The 15,151-nt window shown below is 43.9% G+C and overlaps 1 protein-coding gene across 1 annotated transcript in view; it reads right to left on the reverse strand.

Moving 5' to 3' along the window:
- The window catches only part of LOC116588132, a 183,753-nt gene that overhangs the window by 51,055 nt on the left and 117,547 nt on the right, over positions 1 to 15,151 (reverse strand). The window contains exons 31-33 of the mRNA XM_032338859.1: positions 14,273 to 14,438; positions 9,206 to 9,344; positions 774 to 927 (exon numbers count right to left, since the gene is read on the reverse strand). Of these exons, the coding sequence (XP_032194750.1) occupies positions 774 to 927; positions 9,206 to 9,344; positions 14,273 to 14,438 (459 nt within the window). The remainder of the gene's footprint in view (positions 1 to 773; positions 928 to 9,205; positions 9,345 to 14,272; positions 14,439 to 15,151) is intronic.

Genomic DNA, 15,151 nt, shown 5'->3' on the forward strand with positions numbered 1-15,151 from the left:
AGCCCACATGAACGAGCTTGCAAGTGGATCTTCTGATGCCTACCAACAGCCCTGTGAGTGGGCTTGGAAGCAGATTCTCCTCCAGTAGACCCCTGAGATGATGACAGCTGGGCCAATACCTTAATTGCTGACTGGTGAGAAATCCACACGACTAACCAGAACTACACAATAAACTGTTCCCAGATTCCTGAGCCTCACAAAATACATGAGATGATGAACATTTATTGTTTTAGTCTGCTAAGTTTGGGGGGTGATTTGTTACACTGTCATAGATAACCAATACAATCTGTGACCTCGGGCTGCCACAACTCCCCAGCAGTCTGATCTCTGGTCTGCCAGAACCTTAATCTTTTAGTCGTAGAAAGAGGATAATATTGTTGGTGCCTAAATAATGGTTGCTAGGATTACATTTGATAACACCTGTTGTAACCAGGGCTGTTCAAACCTCAGCTGCTGACCTAATTTATGTACTGTGATTGCTATCATCCTTATTTATTAAATCGAAAAGATCAACTGTTGGTTTTGCTACCAGCTGTGAACAGATAAGCTATTGGCCCAATTCACCTGATGAACAGTTTCGGGGCAAAGACTCTGACTGGGAATAAGAGTGGGCCCGGGCTGCTCTCCCAAGTCAATAAAGGGGAGCCAAGCAAGGATAAAGAGTCCCAGAGAAGGGTGAGTCTCTGCAAAATTTAAACCAAATGGAAACACAGTGCCCAAATACCTGATGTATAACACACCTTTTATAGGTATAAAAGTACCTCTCGACATACCTGGAGGCTCCGTGGATCCAGTGGCTGGGGCAGGCTGAGCTGTGAAGCAAAAATGCTCTTCACAAGAGAGCTGCTCAGTGGGGGCAATCCGTGGTACATGCCATCTGTGACAGACTGGTAGGCAGGAGCGTTTCCCGCGGCCAAGAATGTTCTTCTATCCAAATATGGAGGGAATCTCATTAAATGCCATTATTTAAGCTTCTCAAACTCAAAACTTTCTTCAAAGTTACTGCAGCAGGATAAAACTTTGAGGTATACACAGGTCTCTTCCTCAACAACCTCCTCCCTCACCCTTCTTTCTTTACAAGTTGCTCTTCACTCACAATTCACAGCCCTCAAGGGAAAGGTAGACACACTCTAGACTAACGTTATCCAGTAGAACTTCAAGCAATGTGGAAACGTTCTAAGTTTGACTGCCCAGTATGGTAACCACTAGCTATGTGTGGCTGTTGCGCACTCAAAATGTGGCTACAGGGACTCAGGAATTAAATTTTAAATTTTTCATCATCTAAATCAATATTAATTTAAACTTTTCAATTAATGTGACTACTGTTGCAGACAGGTCAGCTGTAGCTCTAGAACAAAGATATGGATTGCTGAATTGACTGTTTTAAGACCAATAGTAGAGATGATTCTTGATATATAAAACCAAATTTTAAAATAAATAATAAAATCTTGAGGTTTGAGAGAGGAAGTTTTTTGTTTTGTTTTGAACAGAACTTGGCTTTGCATATCAAGAACCAAAAAGCCTGAAGACTGGCGTATGAAATTTATACCATAAGTTGTAGAGAAGGAAGTATGCGTGAAAAATTACAATTTTTTTTTTTTTTGCCAAAAGGAAATAAGAGTTTAGTAAGCAAGGAAAGACTTTCTAGAACTTACATCTAGTGGATACCTTAAAAAATATGCTGATACCGGATTTACCGAGGAGATGGTATCCCAAAACAGAGGGGACCTTTTGCTTGGATCTTCCATGGGCTTGGCCCAAGTCTTGCATAAATCAGACATCAGAAAGAAGGTGATTTACCATGACTGATGGAAATGAGGGAAATGATAGCACTGAGGGAAATGAGGCAGCCTCTCAGAGACGAGCAATCAGAGTGTTGGAAAGACCTCAGGAGTGCCTGAGCCCCTACTGGAGAGTGTCTATGTGGAGAGCTGAGCATCAGGTCAATCAGAAGAGATCTGGGGTTGGACCAGATAACCCACAATGGGTAGGTGAGGTAGCTGTTCCTTCTCAACTGCTATGATGGTTTATAAGCACCCGCAGGAACTTATATCATGGTGTAAGGACTAAAATTAAGGTCCAATATTATGTGCTACCTTCACCCCTGGTAAAATCAGGAAGACCTTGAATGCTTAATCACAAGTTCCCCTTTCCACTCTGCTCCCACAGATGAAGTCTTCTAGTCCAGTAACCTTCCATACCAAAGAGACCCATGTGCAGTCCCTGCTTGTCCCCAGTAGTGGCTTCAGTTCCTTGCCAGACCACAAAAGCATTCAATTGAACCAATCACATTCTCCTGCAGAAATGAGGGGTCATCACACCATCTTGATACCACACAGCTTGTCTCCCATGGTCGCTGGTTTTTCACTCTGTTTCGAAGTGCAACTTCCCTGGGGCTTTGCATTGTACACAGTGTCCTCTTCCCCGGGCTGTGAGTGTATGTGACTAGTAAACTGCTGTTGATCTCACCTGTCCAGTTTGAATGACATGTGTTCGGCCATCCCTGTAACCCCAGGACAGAACCCCTCCCTTACCAACAGGGTGAATAGGAGGCAATTAAAACAAAGGGAAATGGGGATTCATTCATCTTGCATTCATTAATTTTAAATCTCAGACTGACCACTTTTAAGCTCTACATGTGGCTGAATGACATGGAATTAGAAAGTTTAATCTTTTAGCCATCAGCAGGAGAGGCTTGTGAACTTTAGTTCAAAGACAGATAAAGGGAGCACTATATTTTTACATCAAACCATTGTACTGGTACAAAAATCATACCACCTTTTCACATTTTAATGAGAATTAACAAAAGATAGTTGAATATTATTTTATACTGAGAGACTAGATAAAATAATTGGTTTATCCGCCGAGTTCAAGGATGGAGTCTGGAGTTGCTCAATAAGGACACTTTCTCACATTCTTCATATGTTCACGTGTTTTCTAACGATTCTCAGTGGGTCCTGCCAAGGACACATCATTCACTTGATATCCACGTGACAGCAATGTATCAAGCACCTACTACCTACAAAGCAAAGTGCAGGAACTGTCCAAGGTACAAAAACGAGTTTGACCTTCCTGCCTGATCGCAGCCCAATGAGGCAGAGCTCATTATCCAGCTGCTTCTGACCATCCTCTAAACTCCCGTGGTACTTTCTACACCCACACCTTTGTATAGATTGTATGGATCTCCTCAAAACAATGGTACCAGAAAGCAGAATATTCTAATAGAAACATTTCTCTTCAGTCCGAGTCAAGAGCACAGAAGCCCAGTATCCCACACAACCTCTCCCTGGTTGGCTCCTTTCATATCCGTCCTGCTCTTCTCTCCCACCAATCCACTGGATGATTCGTCGCATTCCTGCCCTTTCTCTCACCCTCTGGGTCTGGCTTCGTTCACATCAGATTTGTTCAATCCTTGACTATAGTGCTTATATTTTTAAATTTGTTTTCCATTTATTATGAATGTTTTGACATCTTTAAAGACCTTTCTGGCTAAGAAAGAGACTGCCCCTCTTTGGGCTAGCCGGTTCTTAGAGATAACAAAGGACTGAGCAGGGAGCACAGCTTTCATATGTGAACCAACCAATCCAAAGCCATGGCTCTTCTCTCTGACCCTTGCATGGGGAAGGCATTATTCCTCTGCTTTATTCATCCCAGGGCTTGGTCAACAACTAGAGACCATCTCTACCACCCAAAGCCCACTGGAATGATTCAACCCAGCAGCTCTTAAACTCTTCACCCTGCTCTGCCTTGCCTTTCCAGGCTATGGCTCAACTCTCTCCTTGTTCCTGACCCACATAGACGCTTTCCCATGCAGCTGTCATGGCATACATCTGGTTTCTAGTACCTGTGAATATAATAAACTTTGTTTTTCCTGAGTCTTTTCTGTTCTCTTCTTGGGGCTATACTTGACTGACAATCATGGAGAAGAACACAGAACACGGACGTGCTCTCTTATCCTGGCAAGTTTGTGCAGAACTTTGTGACTACCAAGGGCCACAAACAAACACAATTTCTGACAGATCGAGAGCTCCAGACACAGCTTTGTATCCATATGAGGCCTATTACTTAACAGATGCTTGGAGACTAATCAGAAATATAATATGTTCAGGTGTATATGTGACTGTGAGTCCAAGCTACGGAATCATAGACTACACTAGTCTCTCTAGAGAGACCAGAGTCAAGCTACAGGCACCACTACTGCCCAAATCATTGGCTATTCTTTTCCCCACTTTAGTCCTTTCTCAGTCTAGATCACTGTCCTTTGTAAGACCCATCCCCGTTCTATCAATAGAATGTTTCGAATGCTCTGTGAAAAAAGGGGTCTCCAGATGATATCCAATATTTTTAGCACCAGACCCTCTTTTATTTCCCCCTCTCCACAGACCCCATATTTTGAAAGATTTTTCCACCAAATATCCATTAAACATTTTCCCAACTGTAACCCAACACCACATTAGCCTCCAGCCCTGCCTCTGAGCTGCAGGAAGAAATGAAGAAACATGATATAAAGGAAGGACTAGGGCTCTGGAATTGGACACACGGCGTAGATGGAAGCTCTGTTGTGACAGGCTGTGTGACCCCGTGCAAGTTACATAACTTTTCTGAGTCTTTAGTCCCTCCTCTGTAAAAATGGGGAGAATGATTCCTATCCCACAGAGTTGGCACATGGTGGGAACTCAGCCAAAGCTAATGTCTTCTCTCCCTTATCTCAGGGCCAGTTTAAAAAAAAAAGAAAGAAAGAAAGAAAGAAAAGAAACTTGACCTTTTGTTTACCTGCACAGCATTTGGGCAAAGGTATCTTTTTTACCACGGCTTTTGAAATACTGAAAACAGATCATGGGGTCCTGTTGCAGCTCACTGAGACCCTTATTGGGGAAGCTCGGGCCTGCGTCTTCTGGGAGGGTAGGTCTGATCAGGCACAGCTAGCCGGCAGCACCCAAGAAACAGGGAAACCCACTGAAACAAGAGGCCGGCTTGTTGCTTGGGTCAGGGTACACCTGCCAACCTAATAAAATACCAGAACAGATTCATGGAATTCTGCAAATTGTCCTGCCACCCGCCAGCTGCCTTACTGTCAATAAGCAGGCAAGGGTTTCCTGACACACCACGCCTCCTGTGTGTGAGAGAGCTATCCGGAGCGTGATCTCCGGCAAGCTGGTTCAAATCACAGAGAGCAGGAAATTCATATGGCACATGCTAGAGTTTCTCCTGGGTGCAAGGATATAAAAAAGAAAAAAAAAGACAAAACAACAACAAAAACACCTGCAAAATAGCCCTGAGGAGGCTCCGGGCAGAAGGTGTGGCTCTTGACTTCTCAGACACTAGGGACCAGGACCATGGTCATAAGCCAGGCCCAGCTCACAGGAGGGCTTCTCTGTATCTCAGAAGTCCTCAGATAACCCCAAAGCACACTTTAAAGATTTTTTTTATTTTATTTATTTGTCATAGAGAGAGAAGCGAGAGCGAGCACAGGCAGACAGAGTGGCAGGCAGAGGCAGAGGGAGAAGCAGGCTCCCTGCCAAGCAAGTAGCCCGATGTGGGACTCGATCCCAGGACGCTGGGATCATGACCTGAGCCGAAGGCAGCCGCTTAACCAACTGAGCCACCCAGGCGTCCCCCGAAGCACACTTTAATGTCTGTGTTTAGAGATACTTAAGCTAGATGAGCATAAAGATAATTTAAAAATGAAGGAAAAACCCACAAAGCTTTAAGGACTGAGAAGTTGGTGTGGCTTTCTTTAGCAATCCCTTTCTGTGCTCCCACTTCAGGTTTCTGCAAAAGTTACTGGTACCTTCAGGATTTCTTCTTAAGTTTCTCTTTTTTTGCCCTAATCACTCCAAACATCAACAATACGTTCAGATTAGTAGCACTTCCATGTCACGTGTTTTATTCTGTTCGACAGAGTTCCTTTAAAGGGACTTTTTAGGGGCGCCTGGGTGTCTCAGTGGGTTGAGCCTCTGCCTTCGGCTCAGGTAGTGATCTCGGGGTCCTGGGATCGAGCCCCGCATCAGGCCCTCTGCTCAGCAGGGAGCCTGCTTCCCCCTGTCTCTCTGCCTCCCTTTCTGCCTATTTGTGATCTCTGACTTTCAAATAAATACATAAAATAAAAAAAAAAAAAAAAAAAAAAAAAAGATTTAAAGGGACTTTTTATTTTGTTTTGCCTCCTCCATTCCTGAATTACAAAGGAATCCAGACCTTTAAATCCGGAGGTAGCAAACTTTTTCTTAAAGGGTCAGATAGTAAATATTTCAGTTCTGTGGCTCATATGGTCTCTGTTGCAACTACTCAACTGTGTGTGAAAGCAGTCCAAGATAATCTATAAATGAATGGACATAACTGTGTTCCCAAAAACTTCATTTAAGGACACCAAGATTTGAATTCTGTACAATTTTCATGTGTCACAAAATAGTACTCTTTTCTTGAAATTTTTTCCCCAACCATTTAAAGATATAAAAGCTATCCTTAGGCCATAGGCCATACAAAAATCAGGCAGGGGTTTATGATAGAAGTTTGTCAAACAGACAAGATCAATTAGAACCATTGTATCACCCAAGCATTTACTTTCACCACAATGATTACTTCATCTGAAATTAAAGATAAGCTCACTTCTCAGGCATTTCTTGCATCAGCTAGTAAATAACTCCTGTGGGTTGGTGGACATGCCCAGAGGTGACAGGCCCTGGGCAATGTGGTTCCAGTGGTCTTGGAGGACAATATCACTTTCCACCAGGAGCATGGTAGAGGGCAGGTTGACAGGGACAGAGTGAACTTTTGTGCTTAAAAACGTGCATCCAACAAAGGTAGTGATCCGAAGGGGCATGTGCACCCTGATGTTTACAGCAGCAATGTCCACAATAGCCAAACTATGGAAAGAGCCCAGATGTCCATCAACAGATGAATGGATAAAGAAGATGTGGCGTGCGTGCACGCACACACACACACACACACACACACACACACAGAGGAATATTATGCAGCCATTAGAAATGAAATCTTGCCATTTGCAACAACATGGATGGAACTAGAGGGTATTATGCTAAGTGAAATAAGTCAATCAGAGAAAGACAATTTTCACATGATCTCACTCATTCATGGAATTTAAGAAACAACATATGATCTCACTCATATGTGGAATCTAACAAACAAGGAATTTCATAGTGGAAGTGAAAAAAAAATGAAACAAGACGAAACCATAGAGGAAGACAAACCAGGAGAGCATGTGATGTAATGAGCACTGGGTATTATATAAGACTGATGAATCACAGACCTGTGCCCCTGCAAAAAATAATACATTATATGCTAATTAATTAAATTTAAATTTTAAAAATAAGAAATAAATAAATAAATCAAATAAATAAGAAATGTGCATTTATCCTGCTACCAGAGCTGATCTGTGCTACATATTAGCAGGAGCCACTAGGTGATCACAGGGCCACTATCTTGATGACCTTGAGCTATGTCCTTCCTCACTTCCCCCCAGTCTATAGAAACACACTGCTCTCGTTCAGTTCTTCCTTTTCAAATTCTGGAAAAGCCTTCAGTTAACATAAGCAAAAAAGTTCCCTGGGGTCAACAGTCATACTCGCTCAGAGTTGGTGAACTCTGGGGAAGGGTGAGGGAACTTCCCCATACTTCCTGTCTCTTGATTATCTGAGGACTTTTCCTTGTTGGCAGGTTTAGCACTAACATCATCAAGCGGGATGACATTTATCTTTCCGCTTCTCTTTTTCTCCTGTTTCCTGCCTTCTCTCCAGAGTCTATTTTTCTCCCCCCACTGCTGTCTGGCATCCATCCTAATTCTGAAGCTTGGGAATCAGACGCATGCAGGTTCTAGTTCCAGTCTGTCACTTACGAACTGTGTGATTCCAGACACATACATACTCTGAAGAGACCCAAAGGAAAAGGCTAGAGGAAATGCCATAAATGAGGAACTCATGGAGATCAACCATCCTGAGTGGTTCCCTCTAAAGCCTTTTGAAAGGGCAGGAGGCAAGATGGGGGAGGAGAGAGATATACTGAACCTACTAAAACCAGATGTTGGGCAGAGTCCCCCTCCATTCCTGCAGGCTGGGCGTGCCAGGATAAAGAAAGCCCCTCAAAGGAATTCCTAGAGGAAGCAGACTAGTTCCCCTGGGAGAACAGTAACAAGCCGAACCCTCATAGCTGGAATCCAAAAAGAACATCCAGGATATAGTTCTATTTCTTCCTCCTATGTAAACTCTTCACAAATTCTGACTAGGGGTTTGAGAGTCAGTAGGCTAATGAATGGCCCTCCTGACCATCTTTATATCCTACCCACTTGATGAGCTATAGTTCAGAAAGCTGTCAATGAAAAGAAACTGCATTAGTCTAATTTTTTGTTGTTGTTCTGCTGATTTCATTTGAATCCAGAGACCCCCTGATGCTCAGAGTAAAGAAGATGCAGAACAGAAAGAGAAAATAGAGTTCAGTTCAATCCCTATGTTTCCATGCTCTACAGATGCCCATGCTAACGGTGGAGGCAATTACAAGCCACAGGTAAGAGCGTAGCCTCCTGAGATCCCCTGATTGGCTAAATGCTTACACTGGGAATTAATCAAAGGAAGTTAATTGATTTTGACAATTTAAGAAGAAGCAGAGTTGCTCAGGCCTGACTGCTTCCTTTCCCATACAAAACTTATTATGTACCCTAGAAACAGTGTGACTCTCAATGCAAACTAATTTTCTCATCAGTCATGGTTGATTAACCAAAGAGACTTTCTTTTTCGTATGGAGAGTACTTAATATCTACAATTTATTTATTTGAATTTACAAATTTAACTCAGCCAATTCCATGGGCTTTGCAAGTGCAGTGAAAATTCTGTTCTTTGGAAAGGTAATTAAGGGCTGAAAAAAATAAACAAAACTCTTAGAATCACCTTCTGAAGTCTAAAAAATATTATTCGCCATTAAACAACCTGAACAGCGACAGCAGTGATTGTTATGCAAACTAACGTATTTAAATCACATTTAATAAAATCAAGACTATCATCATCTGATGAGAACACCTTCTACACAGCCTTTGCAACAGGGTACATTGGGTAGTCACAGTGTTCTAAATCAGGCTGTGGCCCCTGACTATTTAAGGCTCGTTACTCCGTCTTGCCAAGAGTGACCTCCCACAATGGTCACTCAGAGATTCTTGCCCCACACAATTAACTGGACAGGATGCACGACCCGCCCTTACCGGATAAGGTGTCTCACTGCGGTGTCAAACTGCAAAAATATAACCTCCCTTCGAAGGAGGAGTGCTTGGGACACCTGGGTAGGGTCCTGGGGGCTCTGGAGGTTGTCAATCATTTTCTGCAGCTCCTGCAGCTCAGACCCTGGAAGACAGATGACATTTCAGTTAGCGATGGTGACATACAGGCTGCGACAGCTAGCCTAACAAGCCATCATTTCACCTCTGAAGCTAACTTTGTCCTTAAATGTATTTCTTTTGTTTGTGAGCATACTAATTGTGTTTTGCAAGACCAGCAAAGTCTTATGTTCTAGAGCCCAAGGCCTGACTTATCTTTCTTTCCTTCCTTCCTCCCTCAATAAGATAAAAATTTGCTTTGCTTTTCAGCAGAATAAGAACGTACTGTTGAATGGAAGTTTTATATTTTACAAGGCTGCAGCCTCTAGATTGAAAAAAAAAAAAAATCACAAGGAATGGGAAAATGCAAGTCTGAGTAGGTCTGTTAGGGGCTTAAGTTATTATAGATTATAAACCAGCATTTATTTCTCATAGCCATGCCATACAAATCAACCCCTCTGTCACTGGCTCTTCCTGTTACTGGTTCATGGGTTAAAGAAGACTCAAAACCATTAAGGACAAGCATGAAATATGCACTCACTCCTATGTGCATGAGCGTGCACTCACACACATACACATAAACACACACACACCCTCTTCGAGGAGCTTCTCATCATTTTAGGAATAGGTATGAGAGATCCTAAACTGACTTATTTCTTGGACCCTTACTGCAAAAGTGGGCTGGATATAAACAGACTTATATGTGTTTTTTTTTTAAAGATTTTATTTATTTATTTGACAGACAGAGTTCGTAAGTAGGCAGAGAGGCAGGCAGAGAGAGAGAGGAAGAGAGCCTGATGTGGGGCTCGATCCCACGACCCTGGGATCATGACCCGAGCCGAAGGCAACGGCTTAACCACTGAGCCACCCAGGCGCCCCCTTATATGTGTTTTTAATGGAAATTTAAGTTAAGGGCCTTCTGCGACACTCAGTGCCGGGTTGAGGAAACTGGCCCGGGTCTAGATGGCTAGAGTGGCATCTCTGCTATTGGCCCAGGAGAGGAGCTAGTCCAAATGGGAGAGCACGGCAAGAAAATGATGGCGCGGACGTGGGTAGGCCCACACTTCCAGGGACATTAGAATGATCTGAAAGTTCCCAACTCCCAGTGACGACAGTGATGGCCCTCTACTTGACTGCTACGGGAAGAGGATTGTGGAAACTGGTCACTGTGCCTGATATGCAGCCTGAGGCAGAAGAGAGAAATGAGAGGGCTATGAAGTATTTCCAGAGTTCCTCTCTCAATAGCTTGTCTAGACCTGAGCAGGCTTCTACCCTATCTGGTCTGGTACTGGATATCTTCCCACACGCAAGGGAGGCAGAGGAATTGAGGGAATGGGGAAGCTGCCCACGAGAGCCTGACCAGAGCAGTATTAGAGTATTAGCAACTCGCACCACATGCTTTGGCTTTAGGAAAAGATGAGCAGCCTAGATTCCATATCCATTTGATGCTTTACGTACAAGAGAAAAATGTTTTTTAGGTACTCGTCCGGCCCCTGAAAAATTGGATCCAATCATCAAAATTTTTATGACTTCTCTATAGATCTGATGGTCATGTTGGACAGAAAAGAAACTTCCACCAGAAGAGGAGTCACACTGGAGTGACTCATACAAGAATTTTAGTGGCGGCTGGGAGGAGGGGTTGTCAGTGAGCCTTATTTGTTCAAGGCCTAGCGTGATGGTCTGTAGGTAAGACATTCTGTGGGCTAAGTAGCAACCGGGGGTGGGGTGGGGGGGAGGTTTAGAACCCTCCGCAATGACAATGAAAAAAGAATATGAAGGAACACACAGCCTATAAGGAAAGCTCTGTTAAATGAAAAGTGTGTTTGGGGGCGCCTGGGTGGCTCAGTCGGTTAAGCGGCTGCCTTTGGCTCGGGTCACGACCCCAGGGTCCTGGAATTGAGACCCGCATCGGGCTCCCTGCTGAGCGGGGGGCCTGCTTCTCCCTCTCTCTCTGCCTGCTGCTCTGCCTACTTGTACTCTCTGTCAAATAAATAAACAAAATCTTAAAAAAAAAAAAGTAAAGTGTGTTTGGACAAGGGTTAGAAGGTAGTAAAGACCAACAAGAATCTCTCTCTTGTTCCAGTGGCTGGTGTCAGATAATTTTTCTCTTTTCGTTTACATGTGCGTTTTATGTACGTCTTCACACCATCACTGCCCAGCAAAATTGTTCTGTAGCATTATCCCCAAAACACAGATGTGGAGGTGGGCACTCCTCTTTCTTTGTTGTTTACAGATTTAAGGATCCTCATTTAGGCTCCCCTTTCTTAGCGGCATCAAGTGGCTGCCGGGTGGGAGGGAAGGGGGCAGACAGGGCGGGGCAGGAGGCCTCCCCGTGAGGCTGGGGCAGATGGTTGCCGTGTAGTTGTGGTGGGAAGCGGGGTGTTGGCAGTAGACCCTCAGCCAGAAAACGTCAGGAAACAAACAAGCCTTTCCCCCAAGAGGGTCCCATTTGGTAAAATACAGAGAGAGAGAGAGAATATGGAATCACGATGGGCCTGTCTCCACATAAATACTCAAGAACCCATACATTTTGCGCTTAGTTTGCCTCAAGAGTTCCTGAAACCCTAACTTTATATGGATAGTATTTGGGCTTTCACTGGCCTCCTAAACCTTTACAGGGAAATCACAGTGCAAACTCCCACGTGCCGATTACATCCTCTGCTGATCCGAAGGGAGTGGCTGGCTTTCAGGGAAGGAGAGGAGTTGTCCCGGGCCCCCCAGCGCATGCTCCGTGTCAAAGGGCTGCTGCTTCCTCCGTCAAGTGGGAGGACCCAGGCTGAAATGCAGAGCGTCCCCTTGAAGAATATTTTAAAGCACCTAAGCCCACAAAAGTCATTTAATCTAACTCCAAATAGCTTGGCAGTAGCTGAGAGGAGTTGGGCAAGGAGGGGAACCGACCCATCTTTTCTGTCCACCTCACTTCTTCTTCTCCTTGCCCCCTTCTGGGAAGTGGGCCAGGAACTTAGAGCGGGATTTTTTTTTTTTTTTTTAGTGCAGGTTGCTCTTTATCTATTTTCAGCAGAGCAGAGTATGCAAAACTTTGCACATTCTCCCTGGAGCACAAATGTTTTCGCTGGCAACACGACAGACGGCATACCTCTAATTGCACACCTTGGAAAGCCTGGGCCCCACAGATTTCAATGGTTTCGGTTCAGAAACGTATAAATAGTAAGAAACCGATTTCCTTTATCCTGAATTCTAGGGCCTCCATAAGTTGGCCTCATTCCCTCCTGTTCCTCAGTGTCACATGGTAGGCTCAGCATCCTCTGGACTGGCCATGTGCACTCTGGCCTGTTGCCTTTGCCAGTGTCCTTTTCTGGTCTTGCCAAGACCACCCATCCTAGTTTTCTCCCTCGATTCAAGGGAGGGCAAGTACCCCCAGATCACCTTCCCTGAACACTCTGCCCTCCCAGCTGCTGGAGGAGTTCCTATGCAGGTCCTTGTTGGGGAAGATGGCTCTGGCTCCATCTTGGCTTCTAGCTCATCTCCATGGCTTCCTCTCCCATCCTTTCATGCATCCCTAACTAAAGCCCAGTCTCCACACCCTCCCCAAATCCAGCACCTCCCTCGAGAGTGTCCTAGCTGATCACCTGAGTAAACCCCTTTTATAACAGTCCTGGAATTAGCAAAAGGCCCTAAATGTGCTTTGGAACGTCTCTACTTTCTTCTTGATTCTTACAATGAAGCCGTGCTGGTAGTTCTGAAATCTCATTACACAATTCTTGTAATCTCAAAAAAAAAAAAAAATCTGTGTTTTCTGCTGAGTCAGCCCCAAGCCATCCCCTTTTCATGCTGCTTCTCCTCAGAAACCAGCATGGACCCTCCTCCAGGATCGCCACTCATACCCTTCCCCAGGTCTCCCATCTGAACATTTACAGTTTCCATCAGTGTGCAGTGACACCTTGCACATCTACCAGCAAACAAATCAGGGTCTCCCACAAACACCTTTTCTTTATGCACTGGCCAGAGAGAAATAGATTCAGAGTATCTTACACTCGTTTGAAGAATGCTAGGTTTAAATAAGCATATTATCATCTCATTCCATCGGCTCTTCTCATCCTTTAAAATCCTTGGTTACCCTGTTATAATGTATTGTGATTAATTAATATTTACATAACTACTGACATAATTTGGCTGCAAGTCAAGTTATTAAAATAACGAGATCAGTTTCCCTACTTTTGATCAACCCAGCTTACTAAGCATTTCAGTCTTTAATTTACCTTGTGCATTTATCTTAGAACTTAGTGCTTATTTAGGGTTTATGGATTAGCACTTGGCAGATAAAACTAAAGCCTCAATCATTCTTACTTCAGGACCATGAGGCTACTGTTAGCTAACAGAGACAGTCTGCAAAAAATTCTTGACGATGAATGCTTGGCTCTGACCTTGCCATATTAGCTCACAAAGGCCAGAAAGGGGAGGAAAGAAAACTAGTGTATAGTAAGGGCATGTACATTCTTGGAGAAGCTTTACATAGATTTTAATCCACACAACATCTCCATGAAACAGGTGTTATCACCCCCATTTTATAGATGGAGAGAGACCCGGAGAATCAAGTGTCCAGCGTCCAGTAACCAAGAGGCAGATACAGGGTAAAAACCCAGGCTGGCCCAGGTCCTGGCTTGCTTTACTTTGTGGTTAAGCTGCAAATGTGGAATTAATTAGTTTGGAGACAGTATATCATAAGGGTTTGCCCTTTGCCCTTCTTCTCACTGTCATTTATGAAAAGAATAATTTAGTTCTGTCTTTCCAAGTATTAAGAGCTTTGTATTAGTTAACTGGGGGGGGGGGAATCTTTGCACAATGTATGTGTTTATCAAGTCATCACATTGTACACGTTAAAGAGCTTCCAATTTTATTTGCGGATTATATTTCAGTGAAGTTGGAGGGAGAAAAGAGCTTCATAGAATCGGAAGTGAATACCAAAGGTGATCCGAGTCACCGCTGATCACTTACCGATGCCCTCAGTTCCTCCCCAGTCGCCTTTCAGGGGGTTAGCACTTAGAGGAAATTCAAAACATGTTGGACAATTTCCAAGTTGAGCAAAACTGAAAAGGTAGGCCGCGATGTCATGGAGAGAGGCTATTAGCTGTAGAGTTAGCTGTAAGGCTTGGAAAGCTTCCTGTGGGTAAAATCAACAGAAAGAAATACATTTTAAGAAGTTTCTAAGAGACGGGAGGGAGACAAACCATAAGAGACTCTTCATCTCACAAAATAAAGTGAGGGTTGCTGGGGGGAGGGGGAGTTATGGAGAGGGTGGTGGGGTTATGGACATTGGGGAGGGTATGTGCTATGGTGAGTGCTGTGAAGTGTGTAAACCTGATGATTCACAGACCTGTACCCCTGGGGCAAATAATACATTATATGTTAATAAAAATAACTAATAACCCCCCCCCCGCCCCAAATTGGGGCACCTGGGTGGCTCAGATGCCTAACGTGGCTCAATTCATGATTCCAGCATCCTGGGACAGAGCCCTACATTGGGCTCCATGCTCAGCAGGAAGCCTGCTTCTGCCTCTCCCACTCCCCCTGCTTGTGTTCCCTCTCGCACTGTGTCTCTCTCTGTCAAATAAATAAATAAAATCTTTAAAAAAAGAGAGAGGGAGAATGTAAATGTAAAAGAGAATATAAAAAAAATACATGCACGCATCAATCAAGGATACTATCTTCAAACAGGAATATTAAACATTCTCACAGTATAATACAGGTTAGTAATTATAGAATAATATCTGAAAAACAGAACACAAACCTACTCCTCAACCAGGTTATATGCCTTTAGACAAGGTACGTCCTAGAATGAGGGGTTTAAAGCAATGTGTTTCTCTTTGCTTAAAG

Source organism: Mustela erminea, chromosome 4 (genome assembly GCF_009829155.1).
Source record: "Mustela erminea isolate mMusErm1 chromosome 4, mMusErm1.Pri, whole genome shotgun sequence".
NCBI lineage: Eukaryota > Metazoa > Chordata > Mammalia > Carnivora > Mustelidae > Mustela > Mustela erminea.